This window comes from Diabrotica virgifera, chromosome 8 (genome assembly GCF_917563875.1).
Source record: "Diabrotica virgifera virgifera chromosome 8, PGI_DIABVI_V3a".
Lineage (NCBI taxonomy): Eukaryota > Metazoa > Arthropoda > Insecta > Coleoptera > Chrysomelidae > Diabrotica > Diabrotica virgifera.
Window position 1 is genome coordinate 62,841,118 of NC_065450.1, and position 19,366 is coordinate 62,860,483.

At 33.2% G+C, this 19,366-nt stretch overlaps 1 protein-coding gene across 1 annotated transcript in view; it reads left to right on the forward strand.

Moving 5' to 3' along the window:
• The first annotated feature begins 457 nt into the window (after window positions 1–457).
• Window positions 458–19,366, forward strand: part of LOC126890078 (alanine--glyoxylate aminotransferase 2, mitochondrial) — a 32,645-nt gene continuing 13,736 nt past the window's right edge. Inside the window, exons 1-4 of the mRNA XM_050658908.1 lie at window positions 458–676; window positions 7,097–7,281; window positions 12,082–12,205; window positions 16,597–16,785. Of these exons, the coding sequence (XP_050514865.1) occupies window positions 593–676; window positions 7,097–7,281; window positions 12,082–12,205; window positions 16,597–16,785 (582 nt within the window). The 5' untranslated portion in view covers window positions 458–592. The remainder of the gene's footprint in view (window positions 677–7,096; window positions 7,282–12,081; window positions 12,206–16,596; window positions 16,786–19,366) is intronic.

Sequence of the window (19,366 nt, forward strand, 5' to 3'; positions counted from 1 at the left end):
GAATCCCAAACGAAGAAATACGTCGTAGAATAAAAACAACAGACGCTATCGAGAAAATCGCGTCGCTAAAGTGTATTTGGACAGGACACGTCGCCAGATTGTCAGACAACCGATGGACAAAACGTGTTGTCGAGTGGAGGCCAGTGGAGGCCACGAGAAGAAGCACTACGGAGCAGAGGACGACCACCAACCAGTTGAACCGACGCTCTGAAGCATGTTATCGGTAACTGGATGCAAGCCGCACAAAACAAAGACAGCTGGAAAGAGCTGAGGGAGACCTATGTCCAGCAGTGAACGCGTACGGGTTGATGATGATGAATTAATAAAGACCACCATTGAATAAAGACACTGGAACAAACTAAGCAATTTTAGTTTATAGCATATTACTACGATACCCACTTTCCCCTACTAAGTAATAAGCAGATTTATGTTCTTTTCTTTACTAAAATTTAACCTAATATATTCTTTTCCTTGCACTTGAACTGTAACTTGTAGTAGATATACATATTAAACATGAGCATTGTTTGATAATTTTAATTTTGTTTATGGTGTCCTGTTTTATAATTAAGTTACTAGATATTACTACGTTAACATGAAGCTGTTAGCACGATGTGTTCGATGTTATTCCACGAAACCAGAATTACCAAAATGTGATTTTAAACCTAAACCGTACAAGGTATGTAATAAATTTACGATCTAGAAGCATTTTTTTTTAATCTGGGGTTTATATTTTCTTTTATCCATGTTACAACTTCTCTAGTAGTTGTTGGGGTTATTCTGTATGACCCAGCTCCTCCCATCTACGTTATTTCTCTTGATTACTAGCCCAGCTTGATATCTATCTATGTAGCCCATGTTATCCATTTTAGGACGTAGGCCTCCTCTTCTTGTCTCCATTTGTGTCTGTCCTGAGCTATGTTCATCCATCTGGGACCGGCTTGCCTCTTCAAGTCATCAACCCCATCCTCATTTATGGTCTTCCTTTACTCCTTTTGTATTCGTATAGTCTCCAGTGTAGTATTTTCTTGTCCCACCTATCGTCTCTGAGTCTGATGTTGTGCTCCGCAAATTTCCATTTAGATTCGGCTACTTTTTCTCTTATATCCTTCAACTTTGTAATATTTTGAATCCACTTATTTCGTTTTTGTCCTTCAAGTGTATTTGAAACGTCTGTCTTTCCATTGCTCTCTGTGTTTTTATAAGTTTATCCATATTATTCTTGGTTAGTGTCAAAGTTTGCGCTTCATACGTGATTACTGGTAGCACACACTGGTTGAAGACTTTAGACTTAAAATATTGCGCATATTTCTTATTCTTTAGGATGCAGCTCAATTTGCCAAAGTCCGCCCATGCCAATCTTATGCTTTTTTTAATTTCTTCTGTTTGATTTTTTCTGCTCGCTTTTATTACTTGCCCCAAGTAGGTATATACATTCTCGTACCACAAAAATATATATTCTCGTATGATCATCATCATCATCAATGGCGCTACAACTCTTCGTGAGTCTTTGCCGCGTTTAATATTGCCTTCCATGTTTGTCGGTCCTGTGCCACTAATTCCAATTGTCACACTCCCATTTCCTCTAGATCTTCTTGACTGCATCTTTCCACCTTTTTCTAGGCCGCCCTACAGACCTTCCTCCATCTGGCCTTTCCCAGAACACATTGTTTATAAGCGACACATGTCCTGTCCCTCTCAGTTTATTGGCCATTATATATCTGACTAGATTTTCTTTTCCGAACAGAGACTCTAGCTCGTTATTAGAGATTGCAATTGCGATCCAGCGCTTTTTTTACATGTTGGATCCAGCAAACCGTGCTGGATTCAGCAACGCGGATTCACAAACGTGTCAAATTCGAAATAAGTTACTTAATGTCTTCTTTAGCTTCTTTATTCAAAGCCATGAGTCGGCAACTTGCCATTCTATTGCTCTAGCAGTAGCTCAGTATGCTGGAAAGTGTCTAGAGCCTAAAAGTCTGCACTGATATAGCATTGATAGACATTGATTCTGCGATAATATTCTCTGCTGGCGAGTGGTCAATAATCAATGAATTGATCGCGACTCTTTAACCGATGAAACTGGCTGTAAAAGCTCTTTGCAGAAGAGAGTCCACTTCGATAACGGCCGACACAACAATGAAAATTGTCAAACTAAAGGTTGTAGACAAACTAAATAGCCAGGACTCTAGCCTTAGTGCCGATCCATCGGAAGCATTACGCGACAGAATCGCAGAACGGCGCCTCTCTGAAATTTACTTACAAAATCCAAACAAGTATGACTAAGGACTAAACAATCCTGGTTATTTCCCCATGCCGAAAAAGAATGCAATGCGACAAGAGATGAAATATTGGAGTCGTATAAATAAACAAGTGATTGTGGAACCAGTGCAAGAGGACATAATGGAAAAAGATAGGCCAACTAATTCCGAGTCCGCGACTTTTAATTTGGAACAAGATCTTGAGATTGAGTTGAAACGAGAAATCGAAATCTTTTATAATAAAAAAAACTCGTCCTTTAAAAAATGTCAGTTTATGAGAGAGAAGAAGTGAAAGGCGATCATTTGTCCATGGTCTATGACTATTTGATGACCTTAAAACCGACCAGCATAGAGGCCGAAAGAGCTTTCTCCGCAACCGACTATATGTGTAGTTCTGTGCGAAGGTTGTGTAGGTTAGACGATTAGGGGAGTGCATATAGATTTTCACTTCGGAAAAATCAAACAAGATAGAACTTTTTGTAATTTCATTAAGAAATGTTTAATAAACAACATATCAAAAAGTTCTACTTGAGGAGTGGGTGCTTCATTTTTTATTAAACAAATGAACTGCGAAAATAGATGTTTTTTTAAATTACTGTTTAACCGAAAATATAAATTTTTGAAAAAAACTGACTTTGGCATTGAAAAATTCAGAAAATTTTACAAAAAAAAACCTTATATAAAGGTTTTTCTAAAATTAAATCTGTAGCTTCTATAATTTTTTTAATTTATAACGCTAAAGTCACTCTTCTCACAAACATTGGCGCACTGAAAACTAGCGTACGGCGAAGTGCACGGTTGAGTTATTTTAATGTAATTCTTGAACTACTCGATCAAATGAAATTTTACAAATTGAACATGAAAGAGGAATAATTAAGTTATCTTAGAGTTATAATAAAAAGAAACAAAATGTATGGGCATAAGTACGGTGTGGGCTGAAAATGAGACTTACATGAATTTTGTTTAAAAATGATTTAAAAATGTGTAACTACTACAATTTTTCTTATGCAACTCTCAATTTTGCACAACTTACCTTTCAATCATAATACTAAACGGTGTTTCATTCAAAAAAATCTCAAAAATTTAATTCAAATGATACGACGTCTCAAAAAATGTAATTTTTGAAAACTTCATAGTTTTACAGAATTAACACCAATTTAAGACGGTATTACTCAATTTTCAACAAATCTATTACAGTTTTATAGGTACTTTTTTAAAGCTCAGGATGTAGTCTTTAAAATGTACTAAATTATTTTACTTTAGAAATGAAATAAACTATTTCTTTTTGAGAAAATTAAGAAAGATAACAAGAATGTAATACAAAAACCGAAAATTACCAGCTAAAAAAATGTTTATACAAAGTGATCAAAACTTTTTTCTGTAAAACTTATCTAAAATACATTTAATAATAAGCTACAACAATAATAAATGTTCAACAAAAAATTTTTTTTAGCTCTTATACAGTATGTCTGTGTAACTTTTAACCTATTGATAACTTTTTTATTATCAGTCTTACTAAAAAAAGTTATTCTTTATAAAATAATCTGCATCGTATATAATCTAAGATGCAACCATCAAATATAAAATTTTATTAATTTTATACGAGGTATGTCAAAAAATATGAATTTCACTCAAGAGTAAAGTACCTTTATATTTCAAAATAACGAAAATTGTTATAGAGAAAAGTTGTTTAGAATTAAAAAATATGTTTCAGTGTTCAACTACATCCTTCTAATTAAAATATTGTGAATAATAAAGGTACTTGACTCTTAAGAAAAATTCATATTTTTTACGTAACTCGTATAAAACTGAAAAATTTTGATATCTGATGGATGTATCATAGACTTTAGACCAGGTAGAGCATTTTTTATGAAGAATAACTTTTCTTCGTAAAATTGATAATAAAATAGTTACAATAATTTTAATAAAATGATGATGGGTATCTGTAATTTGAGAAAAAAATGAATTTTTGAAACGCTTTTATTTAGTTCAATAGTTTGCGTCAAATCTTTAGACGTTAATTTGAGTGCCTTTTCTCCAATGCAAATGAATGAAAATTTGCAGACATATGCATTCGCGGGAACAATACACGAATAATCAATAAAAAAAATTTTATGTTTATTAATTGTTTAAATAAAAAAAAAACGATTTTAATGGAAAATACTTAAATTCTCTTGTTTTTTACAATGTAAAAACTTGAAACTTTTACGGATTGTAGCTAATGATATGAACTATACATAATTTCACTTTTTACGTTAATTGTTTACGTTATGCTTCATAAATTAACAATAAAGTTTCAAATTTTTTGCCGATTCCGACTACTTTTCATGCTCAGAAATATGTTACATCAAATGTTTTATACATATTTTAAGAAACATGACGATATATTTTAATGTTTAAAAAGTGTAAGACTAAAAAGTAAAAAATAAAAAAATATGAAAAAAAATTTTTAAGCAACGCTTTTCTTTAGTTACGAGTGAATAAAATTAAAAATGTTATAGAAAAATCAACTAAAAAGCAAAAAATTAAAAAAAATTAAAAATCTAAAACATTCGTTAAAGAAAAGCGTGGGGCGAAAACCGTTTATTCGATGAAGACACGCCACGCTTTTCTTTGACAAATGTGTTAGATTTTTTAAATTTTTTTTTATTTTTTGCTTTTTAGTTGATTTTTTTATAACATTTTTAATTTTAGTCAGTCGTAACTAAAGAAAAGCGTTGCTTAAAATTTTTTTTTTATATTTTTTTATTTTTTCAATTAGAATAATGTAATTGTATATTAAAACATAGTTTTTAATTTCAAACAACTTTTCATAATAGCATTTTTTTGATATTCTGGAATAAAAAGGTAATTTACTATTTAAAGAAATTCATATTTTTGACATAGCTCGTATAAAATTGATAAAATTTGATATCTGGTGGTTGAGTTTTAGATTTTTGACTATCCAGAATATTTTATGAGGAATAACTTTTTTTCTTAAAATTGATAATAAAAAAGTTTTCCATGTGGTTCCTAGCTATGCAAACATACTGTATAAGAGCTTCTGTATAAGGATTTTCAAATTGTAATGCCATATTCGGATTCAACATAATCAAAAACAAAATAGAAACATATTTGATAAAAGTAAAATGATGAATTTAACGATATTTTTAAAATTATTTATACAAAACAATTGGTATTGTTAATTATTAAACAATTATCGGCCAAATCTGCGAGTAGAACTTTTTACTTTAATAAGTATATAAACTAACAAAAAAAGTCTTAGAAAAATATAAGCTTGTTTGAATTTTTACGAAACAGTGCATGTTTTCGTTCTAATTGCACTTCCCTAGATAGATAAAATATGTTTTTTTTAAGTCTCACTTTTTAATATGTCTCATTTCCAAAAATCTAAATAATTCTTGTTTCTGTTGTTGAGAAATTTAGAATACAGACAAAAAACATTACAATCGTGTTTTTATTTTGATTCCACATTTTGTTGGATCCGCGCTGGATTTATATTAGGCCAATCTTGCAAAAATCCAGCTGAAAAGCAGATTGAAAATGCTGCTGGATTGCAATCCCTACTCGTTATTGTATCTGCGCCTCCATTCGTTTGCCACGCTGTCTCTGCAAGGGCCATATATTATTCGAAGGATTTTACATTCCCACACCAGCAATTTATTTACTTCTCTTTTTGTTAGCGTACATGTTTCGCTTCCATACGCGACTTCTGGTCGTATTATGGTCTTATATATCTGGATTTTTGCACCTCGTGATAGAAGTTTTGACTTCATTAGATGTTTTATTGCAAAGAAAGATCTGTTTCCTGTCATTATTCGCGTTTCAACTTCTCGCTCTAATTTGTTGTCATATGTGATTGTTGCTCCTAGATATTTAAATTCTTTAACCACTTGGAAGTTGTGATCGTTTATAGTAATGTTTTGCCTTATTCGCCGTCGTTCTTGTTTTGAGACGACCATGTATTTTGTTTTGTCTTCATTTATTTTTAGACCGATGTTTAATGCAGCTTCTTCAAAGCTCGAGAAAATATCCTTAATTTCTAATGTTGATTGTGCTACTGCGTCTACGTCATCGGCAAAGGCGAGTATGATTTTTGTTCCTCGAGCAATTACGTCTGGTTTGATTTTGTGATATATTTTCCGCATGACATATTCTAAGACCAGGTTAAACAACAATGGGGACAACGGATCTCCCTGTCTCATCAGTCCAAAATTTACGCAGAAAGCATTTGATATTTTCCCCCCTATTCTAATTTGTGCAAAGGAGTTACTTACACACATTTGTGTTACCGCAGCTAGTTTCTTGGGTACGCCGGGCTCGATCATTGCCTTCCATAATGTTGCACGATTAATTGAATCATAAGCCTGTTTGAAGTCTATAAAGATCTGATGCACGTCCTGATTATATTCCCAATACTTTTCAAGCATTTGTCTTATTGTAAATATTTGATCAATAGTCGATCTGCCAGGCCTAAAACCACACTGGCAGTCACCAACTATTTCTTCAGCGTATGGTACTAATCTTTTTAATAATATCGAAGCCAATATTTTATACGTAGTGTTGATTAGTGATTAGTGAGATTCCTCTGTAATTCATGCATGATTCCTTTTTTCCTTTCTTGTGTATGGGTAAAATAATACTGCCACACAATTTTTTCGGCATTATTTCTTGTTGCCAGGCCTTCTCTATTAATTGATGGATTTTACTTTTGAGTTCATGTATGTTCATGATAATATTCTCGTATTCTTTAGTGATAACTTACTATTAGAGTAATGGACCAAATATCAGGCAAACTTTATTTAGTAAATACCTATTTTATTTATTTTTTATTATAGGGCCTTGGTTACGATGAAATGACCAACATAAGAATGACTCACGTGAATCCAGCTTTGACAACTTACTATACTAAACCCCTTGCCTTACACCAAGGTTACAAACAATGGCTCTTTGACATCGATGGAAACAGATACTTAGATATGTATGGAGGAGTTTGTACTGTTTCTGTTGGACATTGTCATCCGTGAGTATATTAATTTAAAACATGCTTCCAGGAATACTCAAACAAACAGTGTGGTACATTTAGATTGGGGACACCTCTATAAAATTTTAGTCGGTAATCGATTGTACCATTTATTTAATATCATGTAATAAAATCTTCTTCTTCTTCTTTTGGCATCATAACCCTGGATGGGCCTTTGGCTGTCTGGCTGTCCCTCCATTCAGATATCTCTTGTGTCTTTCTCCTCCATTTTCTTATATTTATGGTTTTCAGGTCGTTTTACACGTCATCCAACCATCTTGTTCTGAGCCTTCCTTTTTTTTTCTCCTTCCTGTCGATTTAAATTGTAATATTTTATTTGCTGTTTTTGCATCTTCTTGTCTCTGAACATGTCCCACATACAATATCATACCCTTCATTCAATTGATTAACCTCGTCGTTTCTCCTGATTCTCCATTTATATGTCTCTTGCACCGAGTCATATACTTTTCTCACTGTCCTGAGTTGTGGTTCATCTTTTTTCGTCATTTCACAACCATACCTTACCATACTTTTTATTATACATCGATTATTTTTATTTCTTTTATTATACAGTGTATACAGCGTTTTCTGGCGAAGCAATCTTCGTTATTTTTAAATCTCTGCAGGTCATTGCATCTTCGATGTCTCCAGGACCCTCTTGGTCTACCTCGTTTTCTTCTAGTGGGCGGAGTCAATTTTTCTATCTTTTTAGCATTTTCGGCCATTCTCTGCAGGTATCTATACCAGTTCAGTCTTTTGGCTTCAGTTGTGTGTATTATATCTATTAGATCAATTTCTTTTATTCTCCGAATATCTTCGTTCCTTACCCTATCAAGTCTAGTGAGCCGGCAACATCGTCTCCAGTAGTTTATTTCTATGTTTCTTATTTGTTCGTTTCTTTGATTTATTTCCCAAAATTCGGCGCTGTATAACCCAATACTTTCTCTTATTGTTTTATAAACTCTTTTATTTTATTTTGTTATTACCCGAGAACGGCAGTTCTCGCCAGTGGCGCACACCGACACCCCTCTACACGCGACACTACATATATATACACGAAATGTTCGATTTTCTAAATCTGACGGAATTGAAAATTGTACCAACTCCCATTTAAAGTTCAGGAAAAGACTCACCTACTTATATCGCACCTTGAAAACCATAGGGCAGTAACTGCAAAAATCATAATATTGAGTTATGAGCATTTTAAGTTTTTGTAAAGTTAATTTTATTTACTGTAATTCCAAAAATTAAGCTGCAAACCTCGTATTTGGCACAATTGTCTTTAATTTTACATATTTTTATATGAATTAAAAAGTACGTAAAATTTCCCCCAGGAAATAGGTATTTTAGCACATACGGCCATATGGTTTTAAAAAATATATCAATTTTCGCACATGATACAGTGAAAATTCATATAAAATAACAGTTTTTTTTATTGATTGTACTTATTTATTACAAATTTTTAGTGTTAACACTTAATCAAAGTCTTGCATATTATAATCTGTCGCTTATATAATGTCTGCCGGTTATAATTCGCTTTTATTTTGGGATAAACCCATCTGCAGTACGACGTTGTACCTATATCAGTTTGGTATAGTCTTGTCGCTTATTTCCAGTGTTGCAATCAAATCTCTATGCAGCACTCTATGTTTTGTTGCATTCAAAGGATGTTTCCTTAGTAGATTTTGCTTTCATTTTACGAGCGTGGGTCACATTTTGCACATATTGCCATATAGATCTGGGGTTTTGTTCCAATTTTAGAACCGTAGAGCATCAACTACTGCAGATAATGCCTGATGGTATAAAAAGAAGAATCGATTTTTGACAAAAGCCATAAGGATGTATCTTTCTGGTGCCGAACTTAAAATTTTTTGCAGACGCTGCTATATAGCATTAAAAAATAGATTTTTTTTCCTATTAGACTGCATTCAAAGGTCATTTCATGAAAAAATTGCAGATATTGCCATATGGTTTTCAAGGTGCGATATATCAACCATCCATTTTGATTCAAGGGTGTGGATTTTACTGCCCATACTATTTAGGGTCTGTTTTTCGTTGTCGTCCCCAAAACTCCCAAAAACTTCGAAAATTTAAGTCCGACCTTTGCGGCTTCTAATAGTACTGATCATTACCTTTCCAACGCATGTCTAATTTTAAAAATAGGTTATATTATATTTAAAAGTTACCGAGCTCAGAAATATGAGTCAATTTTTATTTAAAAAAGGGAAAACGTTTGTGGATATGTATGTATGTATGTATGTATGTATGTATGTGTGTGGAAAAGTTAAACCGATCTGAATTTTTTTTTCTGTGTCTGAAGAGGGGGTGAGGGCCGATTCAGAACCGGTGTAGTTTGTGACTTTTGACCACCCATAAGCCAGCTATAGGACTTGGTAGGTACAAAACGGCATATTTTTGGGGTATATATCTAAGGTTTAAAAAGAGACAGGAGAACCGCAAATACACCAAATCAAGAGTGTTAAGTTAAGCTTTCAAATGGTGTCTAAGCCGTCAGAATCAGAAGCCGCACTTCTGAATAATTCTAATGAGCTTCAACCGAACCACTCTCTCAAATTTCTTAGCCAGGATATATTGCGTCGTCCTGGGTTTCTCTTCCCTTGTATCTTCCCTTGCATAATTAACCTAAGTAATACGTACTTCTCGCCCCTCATTATATGACCCAGATATTGAATCTTTCTAATTTTAACAGTTTTTATGACTTCACGCATTCTTTCTTCATTCTTTTTAACACCTCTATATTAGTTACTTTTTCAGTCCACGATATTCTGTGGATCCTCCTGTAGCACCACATCTCAAAGGAGTTTAATTTTTTTATTTCAGACTGTTTTATTCTCACGCTTCCATGCTGTATAGTAAAGTAGAAAAAACGTAACAACGTAGCATTCTTGTGCGGATCTCTAGATTAAGGTTACGGTTGCAAAGTAAGTTCTTCAATTTTATGAACGTGTTTCTTACCATTTCTATTCTAGATCTGATTTCTTTTGTTTGATCTCCATCTTCGGTTAGCCACGTTCCTAAATATTTATATGTTGTTACTCTTTCGATCGTTGTATTATTTTGTGTTTTTTTTTGAGAATATCATTGATTTCGTTTTCTTGAGATTCATTTGCAGTCCGTACCTTTCACATGCATTGTATACATGTTGTATTATGTACTGTAAATCTTCCAAGTCACTTGCAAATATGACCGTATCGTCCGCATATCTAATATTATTAATGCCATTTCCATTGACCAAAATACCTTCCACAATATCCAATAAAGCTTCTTGAAATATCACTTCACTGTAGACGTTGAATAAGAGTGGTGAAAGTATGCACCCTTGTCAAACTCCTCTAAGTATACTTACTTCCTCTGTCAGTTCTCCTTCGACTTTTACTCTTGCTTTCTGATTTTGATACAGATTCGATATAATTTGTAGATTTCTACTATCTATGTTTTTGGTCTTAAGAATACTTAAAAGCTTTTCATGTTGAACTCTTGTCAAAAGCTTTTTAAAATCTATGAAGCAAGCATATATGTCATGATTCATATCCAGGCATCGTTGTGTCAGAACATTGACTCCAAATAATGCTTCTCTAGTTCCTAGACCCTTTCTAAAACCCATCTGTGAATTACTTATTTCTTGTTCTAATTTCACGTGGATTCTGTTATGTATGATTTTAAGAAAGGTTTTCAATGTGTGGCTCATTAATGCAATTGTCCGATAGTCATTGCAATCTTTAGCATTTGTGATTTTTGGAATCGTTACAAAAGTTGAGAGAAGCCATTCTTTGGGTATGTGTCCCGTCTTGTATATGGAGTTAAAAAGGTCTACCAAGACATCAATATTATCTTCATCAATTATCTTCAATAGTTCAGTTGGTATTTCATCGAGTCGTGGAGCTTTTCTATCTTTTGTGTGTTTTATGGCATAAATAACTTCCTTTTCATTATTTCTGGTCCCGTGGTTTCTCCGTCAACTTCTAATTGTTCTATTTTATGGTCATAAATTAGGTGTTCAATGTATTCTTTCCATCTACGTAATTTGTCTTACGTTTCAGTTATAGTGGTACCATCTGCATTTGTTAATATCCCGATTGATTTGTTACGATTTCCTGAAATCATTTCTTTATCCTTCTTATGGGTGTTGAAAATGTCATACCTTTCTCACATTCCTCAATTTCTTGTTTTTTACTCTTGTTTTATTATTCCACAATAGTCCGTGTAACTGTCTAGTGGTTGAACTTACTTGGTAAATTCCGAAATGTATTTTTTTGTTATCCCAGCTTTTGATGTTATTTGAACCAAGTTTTTGAAGGTTTTATTTCCCATTTCAATTTGTAGACTTTTTGGTTTTTTTCTTCTGAAACTAAGTAGGTAGGTACTCAGTTTTTTGTATATTAATTGCGAATCCCCACTTAGTGTACTCCTCTTTCAGTCTTCTAAGCATATTTTCGATATCGCTCTTGTATTAAGCTAGAATGATTTGGTCGTCAGCGAAGTGTATTGTGTACAATCTCCCGTCTTCGATTGGGATGCCCAGATTGCAGCACTTTTTTCTCCACTTTGAGAGCACATCATTTAGATATATTTTGAAGAGTATATGTGCTATGCAGCAGCCTTGCTTTGGACTCTTATGAATAGGTATCTTTCTAGTTAATTTCTTTTCAGTTTTATTGTTTATTTAGCTCCCTATAATTAAAAGGAAAGGGAATATTTTATAATAGACTGCTCTAATTTTTGCAATATTCCATGGATAAAAAATATTAAAGCATTAACCTGTTTAATTTTGATTTCAAGGAAAATAACTAGTGCCATGAAGGATCAGATGGATACATTAGGACATTCCACAAATATTTATTACCAAACTAAGATCCACGAATATGCTAAGAAGTTAGCAGATAAGTTACCAGGCAACTTAGAAGTAAGCATTGTATTTTACATAATTTAATCTTATTAACGACTTCACTGTCCAATGAATCATACATGATGCTTTATCTTTATCTACCATGTTATTTCAGAACGTTAGGTACCACCATATCTTTCTTAATTTTATTCACTGCCACCCTAAACAGCATGCCTGTATCAATGCCATATATCCATCTCGCAAGTCCTTCAACCATAATGTCTCTCTACGTCCTGAATTGTGGTTGCCTGCTATTTTCCCTTGCATAATATTTTGTAGCAATCTATATTTGCGACGTCTCGACATGTCCGAAGTACCCCAGCTTTTTCTTCTTGATATGCGCTCACTATTGTATATCAAGAAATTTGCTACCAACGTCTCTGTCACTCAATATATCACCAAGTACAGGGTAACCTATCTAAAACTCATCAAATCAGCTAAAAAAGCCTACTATCAAAATCGTATGGAAAGCTCTAAAAGTGTTGCAAAAGAAACTTGGTCCATAATAAACGATCTTCGAAATAGAACTCACGCAGTTCAAACATTTGCCCTTCCAGACCCGGAAAATCTAAACGAATATTTCGTTAATGTGAGTAAAAATATAACTTCTACTATTTTGCCACAAAAAGATCCCATTTCCTATCTCCCCAATTCAGGAGTGTTCTCGAATTCATTCTTTTTAAGACCAATCGATATATCTGAACTGATCCAAACTATCAATAGTATCAAAAGCAAATCATCCTGTAGTACTGATGGACTATCCATAAAAATCTTCTCAAATCTCACAGAAAATGTGTTGGAAAACCTCGTCTCACTAATTAATGATTCCTTTGAAAGAGGCAAATTCCCAGAGTGCCTAAAGATAGCCATTATTATTCCCCTTCATAAGGGTGGTGAAAAATCTAATGCTTGCAACTATAGACCTATTGCCTTACTACCGGTACTTTCAAAAATTATTGAGAGACTCATAAAAACCCGTCTTATGTCCTTTCTCATTGATAACAACATCTTATCCCAAAACCAGTTCGGCTTTTTAACTAATAAATGTACCACTGATGCCTTGTTTTCTGTGTTTCATGAGGTTTACCAAGCACTAAACAATAATCTTTATACTGCCACTGTTTTCTGTGACTATGCCAAAGCTTTTGATTGTGTAAATCACGACATTTTGATTAAAAAACTAAATTTCTATGGGATTGGAGGTATTCCTTTGAATTGGTTCCAGTCTTACTTGAATAATAGGAAACAACTAGTTAGAGCAAATGATACTGACTCTAGTCTCAAAAACATTGTATGTGGAGTACCACAAGGTTCAGTATTGGGTCCTCTACTGTTCCTTATCTTTATAAATGACATCACTAACTTAAAAATCGATGGAAAAATTTTTCTTTTTGCTGATGATACCAGTATCACTTGGAGCAACTCAACTATTGCATCTCTTCATGCAACTATAACTTCTGATTTGCTTACGATAAAAACCTGGTCTGACTCTAATTTACTCTCTTTTAACGTGGATAAGACAGTAGCATTATCCTATAAAAGTGCTCTTCAACCCCTGCTTGTTAATAACAGCCAGATCTCTACCGTTGATTCTGTAAAATTTCTTGGTATTTTTTTAGACAGCAACCTCAAATGGTCCCTTCATATCGATGTGTTAAGTAAGAAACTCGCCTCAGCCTGCTATGCTATAAGATCTGTTTCGAAAGAACTCAATTTAGCATCTTCTAAACTAACATATTTTTCTTTGTTCGAGTCTCATCTTCGATATGGTCTTCCTTTTTGGGGTTCTAGTACAGCTGCCCAGTTAGATGTTATTTTTAAATTACAAAAAAGAGCAATAAGGTATCTGTTTGGCCTCAGAAGAACAACACATTGCAGAAGTTACTTCAAAGATCACGGCATTTTAACCCTTACATCTTTATATATTTTAGAAACTGTTTGCTTAATTCGTAAACACATGCATGTCTTTCCAGCAAGGCCTCGTCATGACTACTCCACCAGAAATTCAAATTTTGATGTCTATTTACCGATCCCGTCCTCTGAGTTAGTAAAGAAATCTATATTATATTCCGCAAAAAAACTATACAACCATCTTCCTTTACAACTCAAATCTGCAACATCTTTCCCCAAGTTCCGTAAAATGACAAAAGCTCATCTATCTACAAGACCATATTATTCAGTAGAAGAGTTTCTTAATGACTAACTAAGAAATTACAGTAATGTACAAGTAACCAAACTTATCTATACTTGGGTGTCACATGCAGCAGCTTAAACTTATTAGTTCCTATGTCTATAAATAGTTTACTTTATTGTATATTCACTTTGCAATTTCTATAAATTGTTGCAATATGTCGATTTTGTTTTTTTTTTTCTTTACTTTATTAACTTATATTTTGTATTTATGTATATTTTTTTTATATTGACGATTTATCAAATTTCAGAAAATTGTATTTGTTATTGTTATTGTTAGATATTATTTATTTATTTTTTGCTGACTTTAATTAAGCTTTGTCCATAAAATTTGTATTTTCAGTGACAATAAAGCATATTTCTATTCTATTTCTATTCTATTCTATACCTTTTATACTCTCGGTAGTCTTGCTCTCTTGCTGAGATGCTCTAGTACTCTAGTTAGTATTGTGAAGTTTCGAATCTTCTCCACCCAAAAAACTTTTAAAATTCTTCTATAGCATCATATATGTCGAAAGCTGCGAGGTGATTTAGATCGCTTTCATTCCCAGTCCAAAACTTGATATTGTTCGTCCGCTATAACTTTTCCCATGCGTCACGATTCATTTTCAAACAAATTAAGTCAAAACATAAAGTGAAACGAACGTCCATGTGTATATAAATTTTGTATACTGTATACTATATAAAGGGTGATTCATTTAGAGGTACTTTTTGGTGAGGATTTGTTGGGAGATCGTGCATGAATGGTATCACCTAAAGTTGGTTCCTTATTCAGTATTGTTTGACATTTCATCCTAGAAAGACTTAACTCGGTACAACGTCTAGAAATGATTTAGCTGTATTCGAAGATAGGCGTTTAATGAGGAATGTGTTTCGTGCGCTAAGAGCAAAAAAAAATGTTTTCCGATGAGGCCCGTTTTTGACTTAATGCGGACGTGAATTAACAAAATGCCCGGTATTTGGGTTGATGAGCAACCCAAAGAGGTTCAAGAGTTGCCGATACGTTCAGAAAAAAACACTGTTTGGTATGGTTTATGGGCCGATGTCATCGTCGGTCCATGTATTGGACCGGCCAGAATGTTATCGTGAATGAAGACCATTATCGCACCATGATAACGGACTATTTGGTACCAGAAATTGAAGTTCGTAGCTTAAGTGACATTTGGTTCCAAAAATATGGCGTCAACTGCCATACATCCCGTGAAAGCATGGCTTTACTGAGAATACGGTTCGGTGAGCAATAATTTATTTCACGCTTCGGACCAGTGACTTGGCCGCCTATATCTTGTGACATCACACGTCTAGTCGTTTTCCTCTGGGGCTACCTCAAGTCCAAAGTCTACATGAATAAACCGGCTACGATTGAGGCATTGGAGGCCAAGGCCAGTATTACTCGAGTCACTGGTCAAACACCAATCGAAAAGCTCGAACGCGTCATCGATAATTAGATTGGACCGTCTTAACCGCAGTCATGGTCAACATTTGAAAGAAATTATCTTTAAGAAGTAATTGTAAAGAATGGTTCTTCTTACGACAATAAAGATTTTCAAATAATATTCATTTTTTTTTCATTGCTTTTTCTTTTTTAAAAAAGTACCTTTAAATGAATCACCCTTTACTACCCACATCGGTGTACGTTTCACTTTATGTTTTGACTTAATTTGTTTGAAAATGAATCGTGACGCATGGGAAAAGTTATAGCGGACGAACAATACCATAAACAATTAATACTAAGAACGCGTAGCAGCGAGGTAGGCGGACCCGCAATAGCAATTTTAGGTCTCTACTACATATGGATGTAATACCTTAGACGTCCTTCTAAAAGCGAATCTGGCCTGCACAATTCTGGATCTAGTTTCATGTATGAATTAAAGAACTTAATGTGTCCATAATATGTACGTCCATGAATCAAATGTATTTCAAGGATAGATGCTATATTAACATTAATATAATGTTTTTTTTGGCACAGGCTTTTGCCATTCAGCCAGTCACAACTTTTTTAAGTTCTTCCTAAAGCAAAGAAAAGAAAGTAATTATCACAATACCTATTTGATTATCAGTAAGGAATAACATGGTTACTCGCTTCTCGTCTAGGGACCCATCAAAATATAATGTTGGACTTGGTAGATTCTGGATATTATACATATTATTATTGGAATAGTGAAGTTGTTAAAGCATAGTAATAGTATGTAATAATTCTACAGTAATAATTTTTTCAGTGTATATATTTTGTAAATAGTGGCAGTGAAGCTAACGATTTAGCATTGTTAATGGCCAGATCTTACACAGAAAAATTCGATGTCATGTCTCTAAAAAACTGTTACCATGGACTAACTTATCAGGTCATGGGAATGACGTCAAATAACTATTATAAATATCCTGTACCAGGAGCTGCTGGAATGTTTAAGGTAAGTGACTTGTTCTTGTAAGTAAGTCTTGTTCTTGTTCTTCTTAGCCTTCTATCGTCCATTTTTGGACATAAGCCTCTCCTAACTCCTTCCATAGATCTCTATCCTGAGCAAGATTTCATTTTGTTCCGGCTATTCTTTTTATGTCATCAAAGCTAAGCAACAAAGTAGACTTAGTACATTCTTTCACGGTTTTTGCTCTAAATTTTAAAGAACTGCTTGAATTGACATGAAATTTGGCATACGCATAGCTTACATGTCAAAAAAAAGTGATATTCTGCCGATGTGTGCTTTTGCCCTGGGAGTGACTTTCACCCCCTTTTTTGGGTGAAAAAATATAAGTCCAAAATAAGTCCGGAAATTGATAAACTGACTAATTTTAAGCAACTTTTGTTCTATAGAGCTTTTTCGCCAAGTCAACACTTTTCGAGTTATTTGTGAGTGAATATGTTCATTTTTCAACAAAATAACTACATTTTTAGACGGTTTTTTGCAAATAACTCAAAAAGTAAGTATTTTGTCGAAAAAAACGTTTCTAGCAAAAATATGGCCTGTAAAAAAGTAACAAAAAAATGGTGTACGCGTTAGGTCTCTGGACCTCATAAAACCAGAGTTATAGCCAATGAAAAATAGATTCATATTCACCAAATTTCAAATAGATTACTTCGAAGTGGAATATCCAAGAAATTAAGCACTTTTGGCCTGTAAAAAAGTAAAAAAATGGTGTACGCGTTAGGTCTCTGGACCTCATAAAACCAGAGTTATAGCCAATGAAAAATAGATTCATATTCACCAAATTTCAAATAGATTACTTCGAAGTGAAATATCCAAAAAATTAAGCACTTTTTGGGGAAAATCCATTTTAACTTTTTTAAAGTGTTTAAAAAAAAGCTTTATCTCTGTTTTTATAAAAAGTTTTTATCATTAAATGTAAGCAAGTTACGCTCAAAATAAAGTTGGTCCCTTTTGTTTTGGCAAAAAAAAATCGGGAAGACCACCCCCTAATTAGCAACTTAAATGAAATAAATCGTTACCGCTCCACAAATTATTTTACTTATGTTGTGTTTTTATGATCTGTAAGTTTCATCGATTCAAAGTGCTTATTTTTGAAAAAATTTGGTTTTAAAATGAAATTTTTAAAAATTTTAATTTTTAAAAATATGATTTTTTTCAAAATAACTTAAAAATTGTTAGAGATACCAAAAATCTCGAAAAACAAAAAAAGTCAGCATTGCTTTTCTGAATATCATGTATTTTTTTGTTTTTCTGTTAGACAAAAATTGATTAAGATTTGTTGTTTTTAAATTTGCATACATTCGTGATCTGTGACTCGTTTAACCCCTTTTAACTACAGCCCTTTCAAAAATAAGGACTTTGAACCGATGAAACTTACAGATCATATAAACAATACATACACTAGTCAAGAAACTTGTGAAGTCGTAACGATTAAGTTTATTTGAGATACTAATTAGGGGGTGATTTTCCCGATTTTTTTACCAAAAAAAAGGGACTAACTTTATTTTGAGCGTAACTTGTTTACTTTTGATGCTAGAATTTTTTTTCATAAAACAAAAATGAAGCTTTTTTTACACTTTAAACATGTTTTCCTCGAAATGTGCTTCATGTTTGGTTATTTCACATTAAAATATTCCATTTGGAATTTTACGAATATAAACCTATTTTTAATTAGCTATAACTCTGCTTGTACTAGGTATACAGACGTGATATATACACCATTTTTTAAATTTTTTTACAGGCTATATTTTTGCTAACAATGTCTTTTCGACAAAATACTTACTATTTGAGTTATTTGCAAAAAACCGTCTAAAAGCGTGGTTATTTTCTTGAAAAAATGAACATATTCACTGGCAAATAACTCGAAAAATATTGACTTAGTGAAAAAACTCTATAGAACGAAAGTTACTTAGAATTAGTAAGTTTATCCATTTCTGGACTTACTTTGGACGAATATTTTTTCACGCCCAAGAGGGGGTGAAAACCACCCCCGGGGCAAAAGCACATATCGGCACAATATCACTTTTTTTCTTTCACTTGTTAGCTATGTGTAAATGTGTATGCCAAATTTCATGTCAATCCAAGCGGTTCTTTAAAATTTAGAGGTTTTGCAATATTTTACCGTTAAAGAACGGACTATACTGTACTAGATTTAAATTCAAGATACAGTAGAAATATACAAACCAAGAGACGTTAAATGCTACTGGGTGCACTCCCGAATGTATTAACTTTAAAAATCATGATCTATGACATACAATGTATATACATTGTAAATTATGAATCGGGAGTACTCCTATTAATAGCATTTAAGGTGTCTTGGTTTGTTTATTTCCACTTCATCTTGATGGTAAATTTAGTATAGATTATATTGTTTAAGTCTTCTTGGTCGCTCTAACTTTTAAGCTTTAAAGTATGTAATTTGTGGTTTGGATTACGTACTACACATTTTTGTGAATCGGTTGTACAGTAGAACCCAATTTTATCCGTGAGCGAATATTATTCAAACGTGAACATTATTCAAACTGCATTTTTGATGTTTTATCGAAATAACTTAAATCGCTTGATG